The 26,284-nt window shown below is 33.6% G+C and overlaps 3 protein-coding genes across 4 annotated transcripts; 2 read left to right on the forward strand and 1 right to left on the reverse strand.

The window, feature by feature from the left end:
* Positions 1-703: 703 nt before the first annotated feature.
* LOC130645484 (uncharacterized) lies at positions 704-7,728 on the reverse strand. Its single transcript, XM_057451485.1, has 4 exons — positions 3,158-7,728; positions 2,985-3,039; positions 2,595-2,867; positions 704-2,495 (listed from the first exon to the last, which is right to left on the reverse strand). Exons 1-4 carry the CDS (start codon positions 3,263-3,265, stop codon positions 2,164-2,166), a joined length of 768 nt encoding a protein of 255 aa, XP_057307468.1. The 5' UTR covers positions 3,266-7,728; the 3' UTR covers positions 704-2,163.
* A 163-nt stretch (positions 7,729-7,891) lies between these two features.
* On the forward strand, positions 7,892-16,975 carry LOC130645485 (lipopolysaccharide-binding protein-like). Of its 2 annotated transcripts, XM_057451486.1 has the most exons (14): positions 7,892-8,111; positions 9,424-9,520; positions 9,603-9,808; positions 12,595-12,749; positions 12,863-12,926; positions 13,005-13,096; positions 13,190-13,372; positions 14,502-14,561; positions 14,644-14,811; positions 14,890-14,957; positions 15,216-15,258; positions 15,335-15,398; positions 16,186-16,262; positions 16,465-16,975. In XM_057451486.1, the coding sequence occupies exons 1-14, from the start codon at positions 8,006-8,008 to the stop codon at positions 16,513-16,515; spliced, it is 1,434 nt and encodes a 477-aa protein (XP_057307469.1). In that variant the 5' UTR covers positions 7,892-8,005; the 3' UTR covers positions 16,516-16,975. The 2 variants fall into 2 exon arrangements, with proteins under 2 accessions (XP_057307469.1, XP_057307470.1); XM_057451487.1 differs by lacking the exon at positions 16,186-16,262.
* Positions 16,976-19,559: 2,584 nt separating this feature from the next.
* Positions 19,560-24,666, forward strand: LOC130645486 (lipopolysaccharide-binding protein-like). The gene is made up of 14 exons (XM_057451489.1): positions 19,560-19,737; positions 21,742-21,838; positions 21,920-22,125; positions 22,259-22,413; positions 22,557-22,620; positions 22,701-22,792; positions 22,918-23,100; positions 23,271-23,330; positions 23,416-23,583; positions 23,664-23,731; positions 23,994-24,036; positions 24,109-24,172; positions 24,249-24,325; positions 24,503-24,666. The coding sequence occupies exons 1-14, from the start codon at positions 19,632-19,634 to the stop codon at positions 24,551-24,553; spliced, it is 1,434 nt and encodes a 477-aa protein (XP_057307472.1). The 5' UTR covers positions 19,560-19,631; the 3' UTR covers positions 24,554-24,666.
* The last annotated feature ends 1,618 nt before the right edge of the window (positions 24,667-26,284 follow it).

Consider the following 26,284-nt stretch of genomic DNA (forward strand, 5'->3'; position numbering starts at 1 on the left):
TCCGCTTTGATTACTAAGAAGGGAGCGGGCTACATTAATTTATTACTGTTAGTATAATGTAATTGTATTTGTAATAGTTCGACCGCGCAGAGAACTTTTCAATTTATTATTCTTTACGTCCTTTTTTAAAAACTTTTGTAAATATGTATATACTTTTACAGATTTTATTAAAAATTGTAATTATGTATGCACTACGCACCAGTACTATTTTAATTATTCATACCTATTTTAAGTTACATCAATAGCCTTTTGAAACCTTTACTAACTCTTATTATAGAAATTGTCACCCTTAGTTTGAATATACCCTTACGTAATGAATTTTCATTGTAATTCCCGCAGCCTATATAAACGTGAACTTGTAAAATACTTTTTTAGGAGCGTAAAAACAGGTTTTGAACAGTGTTTTTATTTTTAAATGTTACAAAAACTTTTCCGCAAAATAAAATTGCTGAATGATTGTTGTAGCTGTGTAGGATAACAACAGGGTGTTTACTGTCTGTTTATTTGAACCAAAGTTTTTCAGATGTGCGCCATAGTATATTTGTACTAATCACTCAGCCTAGTGTTAACGACAAGCTATAACCTGTGTTTCTATTTAACAAAAGTTGTGCTAAAGTTTTTTTGAAAGTTTTTGTTTACCTATACTAATGGCGCACCACAGATTAAAGTACATATATATTTTAAGTTTTACCGGGAACATTTTGTGAAAAATAAAAAAAAGCTTGCTGACAGTTTTCGTTATGACATGGCACAATATGTAAATTGTGTTTTTATTCAAGCTAAAGTTGAAGGAAATATATATTTTGTGAATCTGAAAAGTATAATTATACACCCGACACACCTTAAATGTTGTGTGTTTCACTCGATTTATGATATAGTGCACACCTGTACTAAGGCGCTCCACCTGAATGTGTGATACAGTTTACAATTTGTATTAATTGTTTCAACAAGTGCTTTATGCCAGGTAACACAGTAACTTGTGGCTTAACCAGCATTTCTCAAAAGTTTAATTATCTAGGCTGTGTGCTGTAAATTCCTAAGTGTATATAATATTCACCTGTAAAGTTTTGTATATATAATTATGTTTATGCCCCGCTGGTCTAATGGCTATGACACTCTTATAAATGAGAGATCCAGGTTCAAATCCTGGACAGGGCTAGGAAAAACATAATTATCTTGCACCTACAACAACCAGGTTTTCATATAATAGGTAATCTTTGAGTCGTAGAGGGGGGAGTTTCATACATTTATCACTTTCATTTATAGAGCCCAAAAGTGCTTTGTTTTTTGTAATAGATCTACTTTATGGTAAAAAGTTTTGTGTTGATACACCTGGTAGGCACAAGAAACCAAAAAAGGCGTTTTTTAATAATTTTTTTGCATTTCTCGAAGACTTCTCTGATTATTTCTATATCTTGACTTTTTAATGTTGTTGTCATTGGAATCAAGTTAATCTCAGATTTATCAAAAAATGATATGTCGTTATGACCGATTGTTTAAATACTTGTAATGGCACATAATTCTGCTATGATTCACTGTGTATTGACCTGAGATAAATTTGAGACTTTTTTTTGAGATATTGAATTTAAAACATTTGCACCTCAATATTTTCTATACTCCTGGACTAATATGATACTTAACTTAGACATATTGAGTATATAAGGTGGAGATTTTCTATTAAAGTCATGCACCCCTGCCTTGCCGTTCCATTGCCTTGCCAGCACTGACCGTGCCTTTCTTTGCCTACCCTTTCTATGCCTTTTCTGGTGCCTGCCTACTTTGTCCTTGCCTGTGGATCCCAAGCCTTGCCTACCCCTGCCTTCCTGATTCCTCTTCCTATTTCCTTGCCTGCCTTTGCCCTTTCCTTGCCGTGCTTAATGCCTTTGCCTTGGCAACCTCTCCGCAACACTTTCTATATTGATTGTCTGAAAAAAGCAGATTTGCTGCTGCATTTTTTTGTGTTTTGATAAGAACATTATATTGACGTAATTAAGGCTTGTAAATTTCATCTTTATACCTGCAAAAATGGAGTCAATCTAGGACATACTGTAAAAATAACGTTGTAACACTGTAGGAGTTAGCTTCATAAGAAACATGTAGCAAAGATTATTTATTACTTTTAAAAAGTACAAAAACAAGCGTTCCTAACATCAAGCTTTTCATTCAACCAATTGTTCGACGGCGTCTGAAAGATCGACGACGTCTGAAAGATCGACGACGTATGAAAGATCGACGACGTATGAGAGATCGACGACGTATGAGAGATCGACGACGTATGAGAGATCGACGACGTATGAGAGATCGACGACGTATGAGAGATCGACGACGTATGAAAGATCGACGACGTATGAAAGATCGACGACGTATGAAAGATCGACGACGCAGTAGAGATCGACGACGCAGGAAAGATCGACGACGCTGGTAATATCTTCGTCGCAACATAGCTCGACGGCGACGGTAATATCTTCGCCGTGAGAACAAGAATGGCGTCGGATCTGAAATAAATGAAATAATTTTAATACAGGAAAAAATATACCGTCATAAAAGAAAACAGCTATGTAATTATTAAAGATTACAAAAAGTATAGAACATACCAGACTTTTCTTCTACAGCAAACTCATCTTTCTCTTTAATGCTGTCGTCGTGTTGAAGCGGCAATGCGTCGTTTTCTTTTTCTTCTTCTTCTTTGTCTTCTACCCCGTCATTGTCATCGTCATCAATTTCTTCTGTATCATCTGAATCTTCTTCCTCCTCTTTATTCTCATCGGGAATTTCCTCTGTGTCTGCGTCTTCAATAGTATCTTTCTGCAAACCTCTTGGTGATGAATCTAATTCAAAATCATCATTGTCATCGACTCCATCTTGGGCTGAAAAAAAACAAAAAACTTGATGTTTATGTTATTTTACTAGCAACAAATAATTGTTCCTGTGAAACAACAAAAGCTAGTATTTTCGAATTACAAATATTAAGACATGTATATTACCTGCAAACAGAACGGCAACGAAACCAAAAAGCAGTACTAAATGAATCGACTTCATCTAAAAGAGAGTACTAGAATCAATATAGCAGGCAAACTTAAAAGAAGGCCAGAAACAAGAGCCATTACACTTTAAACGCATTTTTGTTTTAGCTCAAACTCAACAAGAAGTAGCTCACCTTTTTTACTGCTTTGATGTTATCGGTGTAGTGTTCTGCTTTGAACTGACGAATTACTGACCAGTGACAGTTAATATACAACGATATTAGAACTAAAGGCTCCCACATGAATCGAAAAAAGATTTAAAAAAATTCAATATTGCAGGATAAGGGAATTAAATATTTAAATAAACACATATTCACATAAATTCAAATTGACTTTCATCAAAACGCAATTATTAACGATTTACACTGTGACTCCCTGATGAAACCGTAATTAGTTTTGCTTATTATTTAATAATTAGGGGGGATAGCGTCAAGTTCAAACATGTATAACGTTGGTGTCCTCCTACCGCAATCCATTTCTAAAAATAAATGTCAAAGATCATTTTTTCAAGTGTATTATGCTTGGCAGATATTGCTGTAATTTTGCTAAATATCGAATTTGTCCACTCGATGTTACAACAATATTTTACGAGGCCCAACCGAGTTAAATATTGTCTTTATTGCGGTGGATAAATCTGACTATTCAGACGTATAGTTCAATTTAAAGAAAAGACGTTAATGTTTCGACAATATGCATGATTGAAGTCAACATTAAATTGATCATAAAGAAAGCAAAAGAACAGTTAAATTAGCAATAAGCAGTTTTGATTCGTTAAAAGGAGGGGTAGAATATCATGAATTATTTGATAGAAAATATTGAATATATAGTCCAGAAATAGAAATCCGGATTTTTAAAGGGATACTGGTCACCATAATTTTCTGTATGTAATAATTGAGGATACGTGCCCACTTATTAAACCATGAAAGGGAGTGAAGTAAAATTTACTACAAAATAACCCCTCCCTAAATTTTTCCACACTTATTTTACCCTCACATTTCTATAGCACTCAAGTTTTCAGTAAATATTCCTGAGTAGCAAAGCGACAATTATTCTCCCTAATCTAATTAGCGTGAAAGAATAGTAATCACGGAAGAATGTTTTGCTACATCGAATAATAATGAATTTTATAATTAAAATTTTGAGTAATCGAAATCTTGTTAAACGAGCTTGTCTTGCAATCAACTCTATAAGAAAGGGGGTTTCCCAAAACTTAAATTACTAGCAAATCAAACTGTAGTCATTCTGCAGTAATAGTGGTTCTATGTTAAAAACAAAAAAAGTGTTAGTTTTCAGCCAAATTATTTTAATTATTAACGTAACGTTCTTAATAGTATCAGAAATACAAAAAATATAAAAAAATCTGAAATGCATGTGTTTCGTCCTATTTTTGGCCTCGGGGCCAAAAATCGGAGTAACATACTGCTAAAAATAACTTCAGAATAAAAAGGAAACTGAGAATAAATTCAGATTTTTTGTTTACCTAAAATTGTACCCAAATTTTGAAAAAGAATCTAGTACCGTATCTCCAGAAGGGAACATCACAGATTTTTTCAGCACAGTAAGTAGGCTTCGTATAGGCAAGCATATCCTGGAATTTTTTATTTATTTATCGCAGCGCATTGGATAAATAAATTTAGAGAAAAAAAGGTATTATTGACACTACATTTACTTGATTCATAAAAACAGAATCTTCTGTCTATTACATAGAATGTTTTGATTTCAAGATCTGCTCAGTAAACATACAAAAGAAAGAGAGAGAGAGGTCTCTACAACAATAAACTAAATTAGCAACGCCATTACGAGCTCCAAGAAATGAAACAAAAATATAATACTCTCTGAACAGTCCTGCTCTATCTATATCACCCCTTTTTTTTGACTACAACAGTAGAACCTTTTCGTTGAGCTCGAAGTTGTTTTCGTCGGTTTTTTGTAGTTCATTATGTTTTTTTGTTTTTCTTTCAGCGATAGTCCTCTGTAAAACTAGCAGGTCAGATAATATCTGTTTGTCTAAAGCGTTCTGATATGCTACACACCATTATTTTATTTAACATAACTGCGGATGAAACATCTAATTCTAACGTATTTCATCTGACTCAAAGGTCGTTGCTGCGGTAAAACGTTTGTTTAGAAAAATTTTGATTGTACAAACAAACTTTAACAATAATGACAGAAGTTTTTTTCTATATTGTCACTGTTTAAATCAAATTCGGCATTATTAAAAATTCTTCTGACTCTCTTTAAAGTTTGCAGCAGGCAGGTACAGTTAAATTTTGAAATCTTGAAGTACCATACTTCAAGATTTGCAATGCAAAGAGGCATGAACCTGGTAGCTATTGACATTACCAGCACAAATAAGCAAAATATAATGCGACGTAATATAAAAGTCTTAGGGCCCCCAGGCGATAGTTAACTGCAGAAGTTCATTGTTATTGTGGGTGGTTGCCGCTGTGGATTAATCTTGTTCGCAGGTTAACGATATTTGGCTCGCGTAAAAGGTGTACTGCTCTTTTGCGCAAGTACACGTACCAGAAAGCGAAGAAGAGCTCTGAGAATGAGACTGGTTGTGAGTAGTTTGTTGTTGAGTTGGTTCATTGTGGCTATTGTAAGAGGCTTGATACATGAGAGATAATATTTTGCAAGGGGGTAAGGAAGATATTTTGCGGTAACAGGTGGTTTTTAGCAGACGCTGGTTTATTGTTGGCGATGATTTTCTGTAGGAAATAGTTCGTTGTAGGTGATTGATTGTTGTGAGAGGTCCTTCACTGTAGAGGGTGTATACAATGAGAATTTCTCATCCAAACGAAGAATTTTTTTACTTTTTTTCGTGTTTTGAGAAATGAATAAATGCACGGGTTTTTATTACCGCGTATAAACTAGGTTAAATTGAACTGACGTAAAATTTAGTAATTGAGTACTAAGAATTTGCATTTGTTATTCTAATCTTAGCTCTTCCTCCCTTCCGAAAGAAAGTAAGCATGTTAAGTTATCCGCTGGGAGATACAATCTAGGTCATAATATAATGGAAGAACGCGAAATTTTAAAGATCGCAACCACACGTAATTAAGAACGCCGTTTCTATCTATGCAAATTGCACACCTAACTTGTTAAGGTTTGTTTAAACATATTCACTGTTGAAGGGTAACTTAGTACTCAGTTCTAACTTTAGATTTAGGACTGACTTCGGACTTAAGACATAGGAAATTTAACGGTATTTTGAAACTTTTTGAGTTGTAGCGCATATTGGTCCATCATGTGGACATTGTAGATAGTGCAACTAGTACATTTTCGACGTTGGATACTTGAGCTAACCCCTGTTGAAGTGGAACATTTGAAGCCTAACAGCTGCAGAGCACCAACCTTGCGATGCTGTGTGCTCATTTCGTGTAAATACCAAAAAAAAAATTAAATTTCTGAATATTATACGTTACAGGGTCGGGAAAAATTTGTCAAGCTTGCATGTCTGGCGCACAAAGACGTCCACGGATAGCGGATGGCTCTAAATGGTTTAAAATACTCCGTCCAAGGTAAGCTAAATTGGCAATTTAACTAATTACAAGTCGGATGTGTCACCATTCCTGTAATTTTGTTAAAAAGTTGGTCAACAAAATCTTCTTGCTTTAAAATTTCACCCTCAATGGTAGATTGGTTTGTGCATGTTATGCGACTTGCAAGCGCATGCAATGGTTTTAGGTTTAAAAATTTCGACGAGATCCTAAGAGGATTATTATATGAGGCAAGCTGGTCCGACTACCCGGGCTGTCTGGCACGGCCGAGATGTCGGCTAATATATTAAACCTTCACTAGAAATAAAATGAGTTTAAATAAATCTAATATGAATTTTTCTCATATAAGTACATATAAATCGAGCATTACGAACTTTACAAAGCTCAATTGTCAATGATCGGATTTTAGGTTAGTTGGTTAGTTTCAAATTCTTAACCCGTACTAATTATTGCTGACGTCAGCACACCCCGTTTCCCGGAATTTTAGCACCTTAGCGCGCCGTCCTATGGATTGTTCCGAAATGCGTAGCGCATTTTCGACGCTATTTACCTGGCCTACACATCTCCCAAAGCAAAATTTTTGCAGCCTGCCGGCTGCAGAGTTTTGACAAGGCGATTTCATTTGACCAGTTCGAGAAATAGCCAAAAATCGACCTTTTCCAATAATATTATGTCCAGGATTGTAGTTGTGTTAAGATTTTTACCTACTCGTATACGGAAAATGACTTAAACAAGATATTTTAGGAATTTAAAAAGATATTCTCGCCGGAAAAGAGTTCTCACTTGGTGACGCATATGTTGTCTGACGAATAATTTTGTCAGAGGAACACTTAATCCACAATTTTCTGTCTTGGTACGCATTTTTTTCATTACTAATTTCATCCAGTTTCGAATTACCACTGCTTACAGACGGAAATTAATTTTTGTTGACGAACAAGATGTTACCTGGCAACTGTAAAATGTGCAGATTGACTAGCCAATGAGTATTTTTCATGCATACTAGTAAGGCTGTTTTACGTCGTACACATTCGGTTGCTTGAATTTTTTATCGTCGTATACATCTCAGGCATCCATTTTATGTGCATATTAGGCACTAATACCATTCGGTTACCATTTTATCAACCTTGTTACATCCTTTTTTAAGCTGTCAATAAAGTAAACTCAAGTGAAAGTTTTTTCTTATTCATCTCAAGATCAGTACAGTATGATAAAACATCCTTAATTAATGTTTCTTTAACATTTTAATCTCTGATTTAAAATGATTGGAGTTATAAAAGGAGACCAATTGACAACGAAGGCTCTCCTCCTTACCTACTGACTTAGGTATTACATTATGTAGAGCATACATTAACTTAGTATTAAAGTTGTTAACGTAAATGGTAATTAAACTTCAACAGTGGAGTGCAGAAACCAGCATAACTAATACTTATATTCGAGAAAAGTGTAATAAGGGCAGCCTGAGAAGTATTTCTTGTCGACATGGATTGGTTAAAATTTGTCTTCGCTTTGCTTGCATTGGTAACATGGGCGTCATCTCAAGAAAGAGGTGTTCAACTACGCTTGACAAAGAAAGGAATGTTTTATGGTAAAAAGTTTCCATTTTCGTTACTTTATTTTCAATCTAACCTTGGAGGAAATAATACGGAAGGAGAAACAACTCTTTTAATTCTATTGAAACACTGCGTGAGGTTCTAGCAGGTGTCTGTATAGAAACTTAATTTGAAATTTTGGCGGTTGTGTGACTAAATTATTCGTGAATAACAATTCGCAACTATGATTGGTTATAAAAACAATAAGTTAATTTGATGATGAATTTGATAATATTATCAAAACAAGAAGCCATATTGAAATCAGTAAAATTTCTTTTGTTTTTATGTTAACATAATTAGCGAAGAAGCACATGCTCGACACTTTTGTAAACAAAAAGAAAAAGTTTATATCTCGTTTTAAAACGACGTTCTGTTATAAGAAGTTATTTCTTTAGTTAGAATAAACATTAATCCAGCACACATTTTGTCGGCACTCGTCCGGCGCATATCTATCTATATTGTTTTTCATGATCAAAGTGGTATACTCAAGCCTGCAAAAATAGGTTAATATCATGGTTAAACGCTTATTTCCAAACGTAATGTTGAAGTTTTTAACAGCAATGTTTACCGACTTATATTAGGCACACTTTCCATACAATAATCACGTGCCTGCAGCGTGTTACAGTCAGATTTCAATAGAAAAAGTTAGCCTCTATTAAAGGAGAATATGGAATTTGATCATTTTTTTGCGAAAAAGACTCGGTCGAGCACCTCACGCACTGATTCTTTTGAAATTAAAAACAATAGAAAATTCAATACATTTAAAGCGTACAGAAATGAAGTTGTTTCTCCTTCCGTATTCTTTCCTCCAAGATCTAACTTTATGTAGCGAAACGTAAAACATCAAATGTCCTCGGGTCTCGTTATACCATTTTTGTCAGGATAAATATTTTTATGAATTCTGCTTACTTGTTTTTGCCTTTAATTGACATTAGTCAATTTTTTATTTTATTCACCTTGCAGCCTTTTTTTACCATTCCATTTTTTGAATTAGTTGTGCTGCTGCATAAAATCGGCGTACAACTGGGGGAGATAGTGGTGGACTTTTAGACTTAATGCCTTATCTAAGAGGGGCGAAGTAGCTTCATGTCATCAAAGGATTTGACAGAGACTGACTTTTGGTTGGTACATTGATGCGTGTGATGATATAAAAATTGTCTTATTTTAAGCAGATACCTTTTTTGAACATGTTCTTTGCTTAACAACAACCTTCCTGTCTGATGCTCGAGTATTCGGTTTAATAAATGACACGATCCTCAAGAGGTTCAAAAAGATGTCAAATTTTACAACTACTTTCTTGCATTTTAGCTGTTTACGTTGGTATTAGGATTATGCAAGAAGATCTAAAAAAGGATGTTATCAACACGGGTGAAAAAACTGGTAATTTTGAATACAACGTTCAAAAGTATAACATCGCATTTTTTATTAGATTTTAATGAATCGTTTTTCTGCAACACTTAACTCTGTACACTTTGCTTGAATTTCAGTATGCGAATTACAAAAGCCGTATTTCAAAAGTATGAGTTAATACCAGTCAGTGGTACAGGTATGAGGAGTAAGGTGTCTGGCATAACATTGGAAGCATATGGTAGATTGAAGTACATATACAAAGATGGATGGTTCATGTTTAAAGACAATATTGGAATCGATTTTAAAGCTAAAAATGTCTATTTTGATATTATCCTAAGTATTGGTATGTACAAATTTCTTTAAGGATTATACCACAAAAAATATGCATCAATATATTAGGGGTTTCGGAGCAGGAAAAGGTGTCTTTTGTTTGCAAAACAATAAATCTACGTCCTACTCTATGTAGAAACCAGGTAAACATGACAGTTTCTAAAGCTTTAAGGTGCCGGCAACGAAGAAAAGAATTACAATTCTCCCGTATTTCTTATTAGAAGATAAGTAGAGTGTAAAGTGCAACTCTGCTTTGTTCAAATTATAACTAAAATAGACTTGTATTAATTAAATTTTTTTTATTTATTTCCGGCATGTGAAATACATTGTCGGAAATGAAAAATTATCATTTGTTCTTCACAAAGCTATTCAGATTTTTCAACCAAAGTTTTCTAAAAAACATTCAAAGTGATCTATTTCTCTTTGTAACATTGTTGTTGCAATCTTCGTAATGATTTTTTCTAAAGCACCCAGGTTTCCTTGGATGGTTGCTTCTTCTTTTAACTAATATTATTGTTGCAGCGGACAATTTTTTGAAGTTCCGATGGTGTTTGCAATGGAGGGGTTTTACTGTCTTTCATTTTGAAATTGCGTAAATAAACTGTTTAAGCAACTTTGACCGTATGTTTTTTTGTTTTTTTTCGTCATACAAGGGACAAATCAAGAGACAAGAACTCTGAGTTCAAAGTTGTCTTTTGCACCCTATATATAATTCTTACTCTGTACGCTTATTTAAATAGACATTCTAGTGCAAGAGCTCTTTCAGATAGACCTATAATAGTCTTTTTTCTATCATATCAAAGGGACTGCAAAACAGCTCAAGTAAGATCTTCGTCATTGATGTTACTCTCCATCTCCATCTCCATAGATTCTGAATAACATTGTGTAATAACCAGACTACTTGAGAAGGTTAAGGTAAAAGAAATTATACCCACTTTGTTGCAAGAATATAGACAACCTGTTAATGAAAAATTACTTTTTTATGATTTTTTACTATTCAATAGCTAATATTTTCCAGAAACAGATACATTATTTTTCGATATCTTTTGTTTTGGCAGTAAAATACAGATGCAGTCTGCAAAATGCACTACAAAACAGTAAAATCAAAAATATGTTTTGATGGGGAAGCAATGCAAGACTAGGGAGTGTATTTGTTAAAAATGCAATTATAAATAAACTTAAGAAGGTAATCAGTACTTTTAAAAAGATTTTAAAGTCATTGTTGTTTCTTTAACTGGCTTTTTGTGCATTAATTTGGTATGTTTCTGTGCAGAATTTAGAAGAAATAACTAGCTACAATCCTGGTTACAATATGTTGGGACAAGACAACGAAGTTCGAAGTTCGCCACCATAAGTAATTGCGTAGGCTCATTCTATATTAGAAATCAATGTTCACTTGTCAATGTTCACTTGTCAATGTTCACTTGTCAATGTTCACTTGTCAATGTTCACTTGTCAATGTTCACTTGTCAATGTTCACTTGTCAATGTTCACTTGTCAATGTTCACTTGTCAATGTTCACTTGTCAATGTTCACTTGTCAATGTTCACTTGTCAATGTTCACTTGTCAATGTTCACTTGTCAATGTTCACTTGTCAATGTTCACTTGTCAATGTTCACTTGTCAATGTTCACTTGTCAATGTTCACTTGTCAATGTTCACTTGTCAATGTTCAGAGTGGACTTAGGACTTCGGATCTTAGGTTATTTGATAAATACAAATTTCTTAAATTGTGTTAATTAATGCTGACGTCAGCAAGGCCATTAATCACGAATTTCGGGGCCTACGTCCACGACGTGAATTATTTCGTTGTGTGGTTGTGCTAAAGAATGTGACTAGCAACTCTTCAACGCTCTCTGCCTGGCCTACTTGCGTATCGAACGTGATATCTAAGATGAATTAAAAAGATGTTGTTTTCATCCTTATTGCTCATAAACCCATTTCCCCTGCAAATAGCTCAACTTTCGTGTAAATCACTAAAGTAAAAACTATACAGTCTGTTTTGTAGCCTCTTTAACAAATAAATAGCCGACATTACACGTGATGCATCATGCCTGAATTCTCAAAGCAGCGTTTTCGAATTTGATGAATCGAAGAAAATTTTTTTTGACTTCACAATTGAACGGATGAATATTATTTGGAGTTTGGTAAATCCCAGCAACACCAAACAACTCTGCCTGTCTTAGCAGTCATCAATAACAATAATAATGACAGTCTATTGTTCAAATAGACAATTTTTTTTTACTGGTTAGTAAATACAAAGTTCTTTTACTAAAAAGATATTTTTAAGATTGATGATAAAGAAATTCCGTTTTTAAAATACTTCGCCTTCTTTGGTTATGCACTGGACTTAGTTCGTCTTTTAAGGCGAAAAAAATTCAAATGAAATCAACAACAAAAAATCATTAGCAGAGGGAAAAAAATAATGTTTATTGTATAAGGTTTGTAACGACTTTCTTAAGTTAGAAAAAATCCTATTTTCCTTTATTTTTTATATAGCTAGCTAACTCTTTGACGCGAATTTTCCAAAAAACATTTTTTTACACTATAGTATTGACTATGTCTTGCGATAGTCTAGTTTTAAAGATGAAATATTCTTAACCAAAAGTTGTAACCTATATAGTTATTATCAATATCTTTAAGAAAAACTTTAAATTTGTTTCCCCTAAAGAAAATTGCTTAAAACGGTTTTCCTTATACCTAAACTTTGTTTTGTAATATAGTTGTAATAAAATAAAGTGTAATGGTAATACAGCCTCGCTCGTTGTCATTTATACTGCACAACTATTATTTTTCTAGGTTCAGATTCAAATGGTCGACCAACCATTGCAATTCAAAAGTGTTCTGCAGGCGTCAACGATATCGATATTCTTTTTAAGGGAGGACAAGCATGGCTGTACAATATATTTAGAGACATAGTTGGACAAGAACTTAAAAAGTTTTTTGGAGACCTGGTAAATGAATACGTGTTCTATAATTCCAAAAGTAGCTATCGGTATTTCAATGCTCACTGTTTCCGTGGATCTACGTAATAAGGAATACTGTAGTTTTTGCTACTATATTTAAGCTCTGCAAACTGGTAACCAAAGAAATCAACACGAGAGCAAAAAGTGAACTCGCAACCTTTCTAGGTAAAATCACAGACATTGATAAAAATTTGTTTTGCAATGCGTTGTCAGCAAAAAAAATGTGTTCTATGTTTTTTCCAGTTGTCAGTACAATCGATGAATGGGCCAAAATTGATTATCGTTTAACACAAGCACCAGTTTTCACGTCTGAACATATGGATGTTTACTTGAAGGTTTGTCATGAAATTTTAGATTTATACTGCCATTAAATGTTTCTATTAAAATAATGAAATCCTTTGATAAACTGCAACATTCTCACTTTCTAGGGTGAATTTAAATCAGTCAAGGACCCTAAAGAACCCAAGTCACTGATGCCCACATTTTCAACCTCGAGTGATCAAAACCGTATGATATACCTTTGGTTAACTGATTATACTCTAAACAGTGCTGGACAAGTGTACAACAAAAGTGGACGCTTGTATGCAACATTTGCAGCATGGGACGACAAGGTAAAGGAACAAACAACTTTTAACTATTGAAGATATTATTTCGGTTTGTCTGTTCAGTATTCATATTACTGTGGAAAGTTTATCATTTATCGAGTTTTAAGGCAACACAAGATCAAATGCATTCTTAACTCTAAAGACACCCTAAGAAGCACTTTGTCTAAACCAAAAGACAAAATAAACCTGGAAGAACAAAGCAATGTTGTTTACGAAATCCCGTGCAAAGATTGTGATGCAGTGTAAATAGGCGCAACAAAAAGAAAGTTTAAGCAACGAGTACAAGAACATATGCGCGCAGTGAGAAACGGAGATGTGAAGAAAAATGAAAACGCGGACCACAGCTGGATCAGAAGTCATCAGTTTAATTGGGATGAGAAGAAAATCATTGACAGAGAATCCAGAACAACGGCCAGGAAGATTAAAGAAACCATCAACAGTGTAGAACGTGACAAACACATTAACAGCATCGTATCAACTTTCTGAGAATTGGTTACCAGCCCTACAGAAGAAGTAGTTACCTACATCTAGGTCTGAAAATGTTAATTACCGTAATTAACTGTAATTATCAGCTCGTCATATAAATATATGCGCAACATCATCTTACTTTGCCCGATCATGGGAGAAGGATCTCCCGAAACGTCGCTACTAAACTATCATGTTCAAGAAATGATAAACTTTCCACAGTAACTTATAACCATTTTATCATCACTTTTTTGGTACTCACTGGTAGACTTGTGATAAACTTTCCCTTCTAGTGCAGAAAGTCGAGGTTTCAAGCCCTGATAGGGTCATACGAGAGACTATACCAGTGTTAATCAATCAATATTTTCTGCTTAGTATTCATGAAATAAGATTGATACCTTAGGTGGTTGCCTAGTGGAGCATTTACTGCGATTGTACGCTTGAAATAGTCGTTTCAAATGTGGAACGCTTCGCAGAACTCTATTGATAACAGCAGCAATAACGATTGATAGGCTATCTTAGGTTAAATATTTATAACAACAGTTAGTGATAATATGGGTGTCGCGTATCGAAGTAGCCTTCATAAAACTAATAATAAACTGGAACTTTAGAACGTCAGTTAAAACACACTTTCTTTTTTTGTAAGAATCAAAATAAGATTTTGTTATAGGTACCAGAAGATTTAAAGAGTACTTTAAACACAGGAACATTTGCTTTGTTATTTCCAAAGGTATATCTTCCATTTATACTGTATTGCTGATGTGTGATTATTTTCTCTATTTAGAATTAATTCTTCTTTTTTCATTCTTTAGCTGCAAGAAATGTATCCAAACGCACCCATAAGTTTAGAATTAAAATCATATAAACCACCGGTAATTAAAATTGGAAAAGATCAGCTAAAACTCCGTTTTTATACGCATGCGTTGTTTAACGTGAAAGATACATCGAATAAAATTATCCGAGTTTTTTCCGCCAGATTTGTAAGTCATTGTTTTACAGTTACATAGCGTTTTCACTACACTAACTAAAAAATTTTAATAATTGCGTTTCGTATTTAGGATATCACTGCCACGGGTTTGATTGGCATACAAAGAAATAACATCAGTGGAAAAATATCTTCATTTGAGTATGCTTCAACAATCTATTATAACTTCTTTTTACATGTATCAAAGTTCAATTGAGCTGCAGAAATTGTGCATTACCGTACATGCAAATATATAACACACTTTCTTTTCTACTTTGAAAGGAAGTCTCGCAAGTTTATAATCTTTCTCACAAAAAAATCATATATTTTGAAAATTATACTCAGTAAAACCTGTGATTGCAAGAAAGCAAAAAAGCGAAAAAGCGTCAGATAAAAAATTATGTGAAAAATTTATTATAGCTACGTTGCAAAGGTTTTATCATCAAATGTTGGAAAGATAACAGTAAGATATTAACAACGCATTTAAGTTAAACCTGTCGACTTTTTTTAAAACTTACTGAAACATTTGCCTTTTTTAGATTCCATTAGATTCACCACTTGTCAAATTAATATTTCAATCCACATTAATCGACAAAGCAAACCGTAAGTGCAGCTCCTATATGTTTCACAACTTTTCGAATAAAAATCACATGTACTATTTTTTATATGTATACATACATATATAAATATATATACATCTATACATCTATACATTTATACATCTATACATCTATATATCTATACATCTATACATCTATACATTTATACATCTCTACATCTCTACATCTCTACATCTCTACATCTCTACATCTCTACATCTCTACATCTCTACATCTCTACATCTCTACATCTCTACATCTCTACATCTCTACATCTCTACATCTCTACATCTCTACATCTCTACATCTCTACATCTCTACATCTCTACATCTCTACATCTCTACATCTATACATCTATACATCTATACATCTATACATCTATACATCTATACATCTATACATCTATACATCTATACATCTATACATCTATACATCTATACATCTATACATCTATACATCTATACATCTATACATATATACATATATACATATATACATATATACATATATACATCTATACATCTATACATATATACATATATACATATATACATATATACATATATACATATATACATATATACATATATACATATATACATATATACATATATACATATATACATATATACATATATACATATATACATATATACATATATATACATATATACATATATACATATATATATATATATATACATATATACATATATACATATATACATATATACATATATACATATATACATATATACATATAAAAAATAGTATATTTGTATATTTTTAGCTATCCTTCAAAGAGGATTTCCGTTACCGAAAGTGAATGATATTGATTTCACTAATTTTGACGTGAAGTTGGAAAAGGTAAGAATCGTCTTCATACGTTAAATTTTTGTTTCATAGATTTAAGAAGCAATAAAACTCAAATAACGCTACATTTACTCCTTGTATGTAGCGCAACAGTGTCTGACGCTTGTCATATAGTCATAAAAGTCATACAACATCTCTTGATATTATCATATATGATGTAGATTTCCATTGATCAACATTGTTTGTATTTTTTTAGAATGTCATCCGCATTGGTACTGACATTAAGTATGTCAAAGGCAAAAAGTAAAGTTTCAAGAAAAGTCTTTCTACAGTTTATTTTTAATTTTATATTTTAACGATATTAGTGTTTGTGTACTTTTAAATACAGTAGCTAACTAAAAATTCCCTTGCATTGGTATACCTGACTTAAAAGCAGTCAAATGTTCAAGTCTCACCACCAAAAAGCGAATGATTTCTTTCACGACTGATTAGGAAGGTCTTAGTTTCAAGCAAGATCTTGGTCAGCCTAACAACTTACTTTCCAGAACATGTATTGCTTCAAAAGTACTAGTATAATCTATAAACCAGGTAGCCAACTTATTTTAAGCGATTTATTTTTGGATGGAGCAAGAAACCTAACGTAAAAATTTTAAAAAACATAAAAACTCATAGGGTACCTATTGTATAAAAAATAGGTCCTCTGAATTTTCCATCATCTTGCCGAGGAGCAAGGTAATGACATCAAAATTTATGTAATGTTTGCCGCTTTATGGGGGGAGGGGGAGGGGGGGGGGAGCTCTTATTAAAGATGGCGATCGAATTTGCATGCAAGTAGCTTTTACCTTGTTCGTTTTGTGTCAATGCTATCTTAGAAATTAGATCAGGCAAAAAAAACAAAAACTTTTTCTTAAATACTGTTATGTGAACGTTTTGAGCTTAAATTGTTAAAAAGCGAGAGGTTAACTTTAAGGATATTTCACAAAAAAGACTACCTAACCATGTAATTATCGATAAGTCACCATGACAGCATACCTGACTTCATATTGTGTCGCTAATTAAAACTTATGAAATGTCACCAAATTTCCATCCTATTTCCACGGTATGTTTCAGAAGTTAGTAAAAAAAAAATAGAAGGAAAAGAAGCTGTTTTCCTGGGTTTAAGCTGCGAATAAAAGTAAATAAATTTGAAATTCGGAATATCAAACACAAGGAATTTTACCAAAAACAAGGAATTTTACCTAAATCAATTTTGACTCTCAAAAAGCGCAGCCTCGCTAAAGAAAGAAGATAGGTTTATGGATGGGGCTGGAAAGTGTGAAACAGAAATTTTATGCTACTATCGCTCAACAGCTTTTTTTGTTTAAATGTTTATAACTATTTACCGAAGTATTTCAGGACATCACTGTAAGGTTTTCTTGCGATTTCTGTTTAATGTTTCTGGGGTGGATTTAATGCTTCACACGACACAGCATACTAGCCAGGATCTCGATTTTTGTGTCGCCAGTTGATGATAAATTGCATGAGAATGAGAATGAGAACATTGCTGGTTGAAACTAAATCAGTTATAAAGAAAGTCTATTCGATGCGGGAAGTATCTTTTGAGGAAAAATCATATGTGCATAAATGTTCAACAATCTAGTTGTGATCTGGTGCCTACGAGGTTGGTTAAACTTGATTTTTGGGCCTTACAGATACAAAAAGAAGCTGACGCAGGAAGTCGGAACCAGATTCACAGCGTAAAAATATGCTTTTTATTTTCAAAATAAACATTGCTTGCACGTATGAGGTTACTTACAGGTAAGATAAAATGAATAGAATTTTTGTATGCACCTCCCCCCTGCCGATAAAAATGTTAATCCCAAGCACTGGGGCAGTAAAGTTAATTTCTGATGGAAATATATGCTGAAGTTATAAAGTACTGACGGAGAAGTTTCGTGACCTTGATAATAAACATACGCTGTCAGGTAAGAAACAAATCTAAGTATTATCTGTGCAGATAACTACGACATTGGTAAATTTAGCTTTGCAATGCTAGTTTCTGTTGCACTTGATAAAGTATAGTTAGGATTTGATTTACAAATCACGGATGTCGAGATCAAGGCATGGGATCCCCAGGGAACTCATTATCAAGCATCTGATTCAGCAATGCAAGCATCAGATCGCCTAAACCAGAAATATTGAAGTTACAACATAACGCATTTTCCTTATACCCAGAGGCTGGAGAACTCACAATTTTCGCCATCCCAGGTGGGGGCCTCACAAAGTCAGTAAAACAGCAAGCTGTACCTCTTGATTTGGTAAATCTTCGGGTTTATAGGTACTTTTGTGTAACGAAAATTTGACTCGCTATTTCTTTCTTATTTTCTTTCTTTTTTATTTCCATCAAGATTTGGCATCGTAACAGATGCTAGATATAACATTTGTTGGCAAAAAAGTGCCACTTTGCGATTGAAGAATGTGGAAAATAACTAGCTTCCATCAACTTCACTTTTTTCACAATGTAACTGTTAGAAGAAAAATTGGGTGAGATTACATAGCCTCTGTTATTCGAAACACAATTTCTATTTAAAAGAGAACATACCTAGATTCCATTGTAGTTGTAATTGAATGTAAAATATAATAAAAACGCGTTTTAAAATTACTATTACTTCACTAAACATATGAACTTCACTATTTGCTTTTTCCTTTCCCATTCAATCTATCGAACACACACTTTCACATGCTTAATCTGGACTTCCTCACTAATTTCATTCGATCGAACGTACGTACGTCTTGCTTCGAATAAACTTAACATATCATCTCTGATATGTTAGGTTGAAAAAATAAGAAAATAATGCGAAAAAATTAGATTTTTATTGAAATAAAACATCGCCGAAAAAAACTAATAAAAAAAAGATCAGGGTATCGGGTCTTGGGTATCGGTATCAGGGTATTGGCTCTCGGGTATCGGTGTCAGGGTCTCGGGTATCACATAGGGTATCGGGTCTCACTTTTCTCATATGCCGCGAAACAAGGCATCTAAATAGAGAATGAAAGATTTAAATTAATGAATCAAGTAAAGTGAAAGACGTATTGATGTAGTGGTTTCGATATATTCTGTTCAAGAAAAACAACTTTAATTAGTTTTTCTTTCACATTCTATATGATTTAAATGATTCATAATGCTTGAGTTATAGAAAGGAGAGTATCAGAGACGGTTCTCCTCCTCAGATACTGCGTTAGATGTAACTTCACGCAGAGGATACATTAGTTTAATATTAAAATTATCAACGTATTTCCGAATGAACTTAAAAACGGTGGAGCGCAGAAATCGTCAGTGCATTGTTGAAATCAAGTAAAATAATATTTTTAATACGAAAGAAATAAAAACTTCAGTGTTTGAAGACTAAAGCAAGGACAGTATCAGTTACATTTTGCCGTGACATGGATTGGTTAAAATTTGTCTTTGCTTTGCTTGCATTGGTAGCATGGGCGTCATCTCAAAAAAGGGGCGTTCAACTACGCTTGACAAAGAAAGGAATGTTCTATGGTAAATAGATTTCGTTTTAATTACTTCGTGTTCAAAGTCATAAACCTCTAACGTTGATCTAACTTTGCGCTGCAAACGCAACTTAAATTCTACTGGGAAGTATAAATTTTAACTCCCTTAAAAACCTTCTTAATTGTGATGAATCAGGAAAAAGTTTCTTTAGGTTTAGTCTCCGATGCAAACGTAGCGCTGACGTCAGTCAAAATATAACTATTCTAAACAATATATTTTGTTATGAAAAAAGTGTTGCACTCTAAGCTTCCTTCTCACAACTGCCTAAACTTCAGGAAGCCCATACCTAAAAAGGATTGACTTTTATTCTTTAATTTCCGTTAAAATTTTAACCCTTTTTTATCTCGTGACATCTCCACGACGTGTTTTATGAAGCAAGACCTAGGTACTTGTGTGGTCTGTTTTTAATTTTTTTTGTCGTGCAAAGCGAAATAACCCTCTGTGTTGAAATAAAAATTAAACAATGTCAAAACTTCTATTTTGTTTTTGAGAGTTTAAGATCACACCATTTGCTATAGTTTCAAGTTTCAAAAATAGTTTGTGACGTCAAAAAGTGGTGTTGCAATAACATTTAGCTTTCACCTTTTTCGCTGTTTATGTCAACTTCGTAAGATATTTAATAACGTCCTTTGTTAAAAAAACATTCTAAAACAACAATTCTTATTTGATATATTAACGGTGGCTCGGGGTTTAAAGTTTTCCTTTAACCCAATTCGGTCCGGAGTTTTTCGAACATATTATGACTGGGGAGGGGGCTCAATAACTTTAGCACACTTATACTACATGACAAAAGGAACAAAATGGCAGCAATAAAATTTTTCTTGCGCCAGCACATTTTTTGTGACGTCATCAAAAGCTTGAAATTTGTTCAAAATGGCATTATCTGCTTAAAATTCAATTACTTTAGTACTAGAGCGAATTTTTACATTCTATTTGAAGTTTCTGAAAGCTAAATAAAAGTTATTTAACATATATTCCGGTTTTTACATAGATCGTAGGCAAAATTGCCAAATATTGCCCGAACATCCGGTTTTTTCCGATTTTTTGATAAAATACAAAAAAATCGGGAAATCGGATTAATCACGTGACAAAACATGCAAAAAGATTCTTCTTGATGAAACAATGCTAACAAGAGTTATTCCCTATTATAAGGGTTTTATAGAGATTTTTAGGGGTGGTTTTAAGTAATAGGCAATATTAAAGCCTCTGGGACGTAAACATTTTGCGTGCAGGTGTCTAATAGATTAATATTAAAACTTAGTTAGTATTGTAGCCATGCAACATAACCTTAAAGGGTTTTTTCAAAGGGATAAAGTTACATTCTTTCAAAGAAACCCGATATCTACAAAAACAACCAATGCTTTCCAAGTTTTGGCGAGGACGACCATTCTCGAAGTTTTCTAGTGAAAATTTCTTACTTGTGTAAGGTTTACGTATACTTTTCTTAAACACTTAATGTGATTTTCCCCAGGACTTCTTTTTGCTTTTAAAAATACAGAAACTGAAATCATGAAAACATAGTGTAACACTCGTCAAGCCTTCTCCTGGAGGACGGGAGGGAGGGAGGAAGGATAATTTTAAATTTGTCAAACTTTTTTAGTACAAACCTTTCTTAATAGACATTTGTTACATATAGGTAAATATTTATCATAGCACATCTATAAATATTCACCTATATGTATACACACCATCCGGATAATCTGAGTTTATCACTAACATATTGCCGCACGTAGTGTAGTGGGTTCGTCTGCGGCTCCCAGTTCTGGGGACCGCCGATCGAATCCCGCTCACTGCTTGGCAGTATGTTAGTGATGAACAAAGTAGTTCTTCTTCAATAAGGCATTTGTTAGTTTGTTATTTTGTTCCGCATTTATCACTTGTTTACCTTTTAATATTGGGTGCTGTAAATATAAAATAAACGTACAGATGACACGATCGTAAAATGAGTTACAGAAGAATTTAAATTTTGTAACTGCTACCATATTTGTTTAGCTGTCGACGTTGGTATTAAGATTATGCAAGAAGATCTAAAGAAGGATGTTATTAACACACGTGGAAAATCTGGTAATTTGGAATACAATGTTCAAAAGTAAGACATCTCCTTTTTATTTGGTTTTAAAGAATTTTTTCTAAGCAACACCCAACTCTGTATACTTTGCTTTGTTTTCAGCATGCGAATTACAACAGCCGTATTTCAAAAGTATGAGTTAATACCAGTCAGTGGTACAGGTATGAGGGGCCAGGTGTCTGGCATAACATTGGAAGCCAATGGTAGATTGTGGTACAAATACAAAAAAGGGTGGTTCAAGTTTAGCGACACTATTGGAATCGATTTGAAAGCGGAAAATATCCGTTTTGATATGACCTTGAACATAGGTAAATATTAGCGACTGAAAAACTATTTAATAAAACTAAATAGAAACAAAAGAATTAATAAAACATTATATGAAAATAAATATTAAAAACAAAGATATGTCATTTATATTGCCAGAAAAAATTAATTTTCTAGGTTCAGATTCAAATGGTCGACCAACTATCTCAATTGAAAAATGTTCTGCAGGCGTCAGCGATATTGATATTCATTTCAGGGGAGGAAAATCATGGCTATACAACCTCTTTAGAAAAATAGTGGGAAGAAAACTGAAAAAATCATTTGGAGATCTGGTAATTCATTTCATTTCAAGTGGCACTATAACTTAAGAATATCGATATTGTAATGCTCACTGTCTGTCTATTTTTTAATGGATTTTGGAATTTCCTACGCGCTGATGGTTGTATTTTTAAAAATTATTGCTAATATATTTTAGCTCTGCAAAATGGCTACCAAAGAAATCAACACAAAAGCAAAAAGTGAACTTGCAACCTTTCCAGGTACAATAACAGGCTGTCATAAAAAGTATTCTTTGTCCATGATTCGTTGCAAAGCAAAAAATATTCCTTTTTTTTTCTAGTTGTCAAGAAAATTGATAAATGGGCCGAAATTGATTACCGTTTAACAAAAGCACCAGCTTTCACATCTGAATACATGGATGCTTACTTGAAGGTCTGTCACGAAATTCTAGGTTTTTAACACTAAAATAATGTAACACCATGTTTCAATGTTGTGACATCGTGATTTTATTAAAATAATCCAATCTTTTGATCCCCACTACAAACATTTTCACTTAGGGTGAATTCAAATCAGTCAAAGACCCTACAGAAACCCAGTCAGTGATCCCCACATTTTCAACCTCAAGCGATCACAACCGTATGATTTACTTTTGGATAACAGATTATACTTTGAACAGTGCTGGAGAAGTGTACAACAAAACTGGACGTTTGGATGAATCATTTGCAGCATGGGACGAAAAGGTAAAGGAGAAAATGACTTCCTCTTATTAATTGTAGAGAGTCTTTGTTGTGACACCGACTGGTAGCCTTGTGGTAGAACGTTCCCTCGCTTATGAAAAATTAAACGTTACAACAGCAGCAGTAATAACACATTTGGTTTGTATGTAGAAATTAAAAAAATTATGTTATAGGTTCCACAAGCCTTGAAGAGTATGTTAAACACAGGAAAATTTGCTTTGTTGTTTCCAAAGGTAAGCAAGATCTTGTGCTTTGTAGAAATGTTTCTAATTGTGACTGCTTTCCCAAAGAAAGTATTCTCTTCTTCTTACTTTTTAGCTTCAATCATTGTATCCAAACGCACCTATGAGTTTAGAATTAAAATCGTACAAACCTCCGACATTTGAAATTGCAAAGGATCAACTTAAACTGCGCATACATGCATATGCACAGTTCAACGTAAAAGATAAATCAAATAAAATCATCCAAGTTTTTACCGCCAGATTCGTAAGACACGACTTTTGCATTTGGATAGCGTTTTCACTATACTAACTAAAAAATATTAGTAATTTTGTTCCGTCCTTTAGGATATCACTGGAACGGGTTCGATTGGCATCCAGGGAGATAACATCAGTGGAAAAATATCTTCATTTGAGTATGTATCAACAATCTGCTGTTATAAATTCTTTTCACATGTATCAAAAGTCAGTTAAGCTATAGAAATTTACCATTTAAACAGATGAAAATATGTATAACACTTTTCGGTTTTTACTTTTAAAGAGAGTCTCAAAGGATTATAAACTTTCTCACACTGAAACCCTAAGGGTTTTAGTTTGGAAATCATATTCAGCAAAATCTGTGATTGGAAAAAGTGCAAAAACGTCAGATAAAAAAGTTAATGTGTGAATTTATTATAGCTACGCTGCAAAGGTTTTATCATCAAATGTTGGAAAGATAACAGTAAGATATTTAAGTTAAACCATTGAACTGTGGGCATTTTTTAAAACCTACTGAAACATTTGCCTTCTTTAGATTCCATTAGATTCACCACTCGTCAAAATAATACTTGACTCCACAGTAATCGGGAAAGCAAACCGTAAGTGCAGCATTTTATTAATATTATGTTTAACAAGTTTTTAAATAAAAATATAATCTATTATTTCTTATTGCAGCTATCCTTAAAAAGGGATTTCCGTTACCAAAAGTGAATGAAATTGCTTTCACTAATTTTGACGTGAAGTTGGAAAAGGTAAGAAAATCGTCTTTTCTTTATTTTATCTGATTTTATCCCCCTTCTAATATTTGTCACAAGAAATAGAACTAGAGAAATTAAACACTTACTCATTCCAATGAATCATCAGTTATATAATACATTCAGAATCCTGCTCAAGATTTCCATTGATCAACATTGTTTGTATTTTTTTAGAATGTCATCCGCATTGGTACTGACATTAAGTATGTCAAAGGCAAAAAGTAAAGTTTCAAGAAAAGTCTTTCTACAGTTTATTTTTAATTTTATATTTTCACGATATCAGCATTTGTGTAATTTTGAATGCAGAAATATATGTAAACTACCTTAACTTTTTATAACCGGTTTGTTATCAATCAACCATTTAACCCTATTCGGTCCGGGGTTTTTCGAACATACTATGACCGGGGGGATGCGGATTCCGCCCCCCCCCCCTCAATAACTTTTCATAGGATTGTTCAAATTGAATCAAACTTGGCACACTTATAGTACGTCATAAAAGGAACAAAATGGCGGCAATAAATTTTTGCTTGCGTCAGCACATTTTCTGTGACGTCATCAGAAGCTTAAAAATTGTTAAAAATGCCACTATCTGCTTAAAATATAATTACTTTTGTTCTAGAGCGACTTTTACATTCTGTTTGAAGTTTCTAAAAGCTAAATAAATTTTTCAACATATCTTGCGCTTTTTACATGGATCGGATAAAAAATTGCCAAAAATTGCCCGAAAATCCGTTTTTTCCGATTTTCGGGTAAAATCCGACAAAATCGGGAAATCGGATTAGTCACGTGTCAAAATTATTCAAAATGATTCTTCTTGATGAAACAAAGTTGTGTTGCAAGTTTCAAGTTCTAAGGATAATTCTAACAGGAGTTATTATATTTTCCCCATTATAAGGATTTTATAGAGATTTTAGGGGTAGTTTCGAGTAATGGCCAATATCAAAGTCTCTGAAAGGTATGGGACCTAAACATTTAGCATGCAGGTGTCTAATAGATAAATGTTGAAACTCAGTAAGTATCATAGCCATATAAGAAAGCAATCAGGAGTTATTAAAAAAATCGTCAGGGGGGGGGCGGAATCCGCCCCCCCGGACCGAATAGGGTTAAGCCCTGTCACCAGAAACAAATGACTTCTTTCACAGCTACGCAAGGTCTTAGGCTCGAGACAGATTCTGGCTAACCTTAACCTGACGAGACGAGGAAGTTGCGTCCTTGCCACATACCACAAGAGCAAGGTTAATGTCCTTCCTGCGACATGCTTTTTTTTCTAATACGTACCAGCGGGATATAACTGACTGTGTATGTTGCAAACCCACGTCATGTTTCCCAAGAAGGTAGCATCCTCAACTTTTCTGCTGCATGTGTTAAAATTATGCTGAAAATATCTTTCTGATTTCCTTAACGTGTTTAATCCGAGTTACAAATTAAAAGTAAATAAATTGCAAATACAGAACGTGACAGAAAATTTTTTTTTACAAAAACAATCTCGACCACGGCACCCAAAACTATAAGAAAACTTGAAAAAAAAAAATAATCCTGTGGACAAGGTTGGACATTACTTTAACCATTATCACTTAACAGCACGTCGTTGTTTATATATTTGTAAAGCGGCAACTATTAATCGAAGTATTTCAAGACATCACTGTACGGTTTTCTTGCAGGTACTGTTTAATGTTCCATGGGTGGATTTAATGCTTGCGTGTTGCTGATATCAGCAATGACACAGCATGCTAGCAGTGATCTTGAATTTTTTGAATGCAGCAATGTAGCAAGTACAATCTTGTTAATTGAAACACACGATAAAGGTTCAGTTAAAGAGCAAAATAAGAAAACTAAAGAAATTTCTTTCTTGGATTATGAAAGAACCACAAAAACTCAAGGGCAAGGTTAATGAAACTTTTTAGGCTTTAGCCCTGCCTTACCTGGCAGGTGTAAAAGCTTGTAACTTTACCTTAC

Source organism: Hydractinia symbiolongicarpus, chromosome 5, assembly GCF_029227915.1.
Source record: "Hydractinia symbiolongicarpus strain clone_291-10 chromosome 5, HSymV2.1, whole genome shotgun sequence".
Lineage (NCBI taxonomy): Eukaryota > Metazoa > Cnidaria > Hydrozoa > Anthoathecata > Hydractiniidae > Hydractinia > Hydractinia symbiolongicarpus.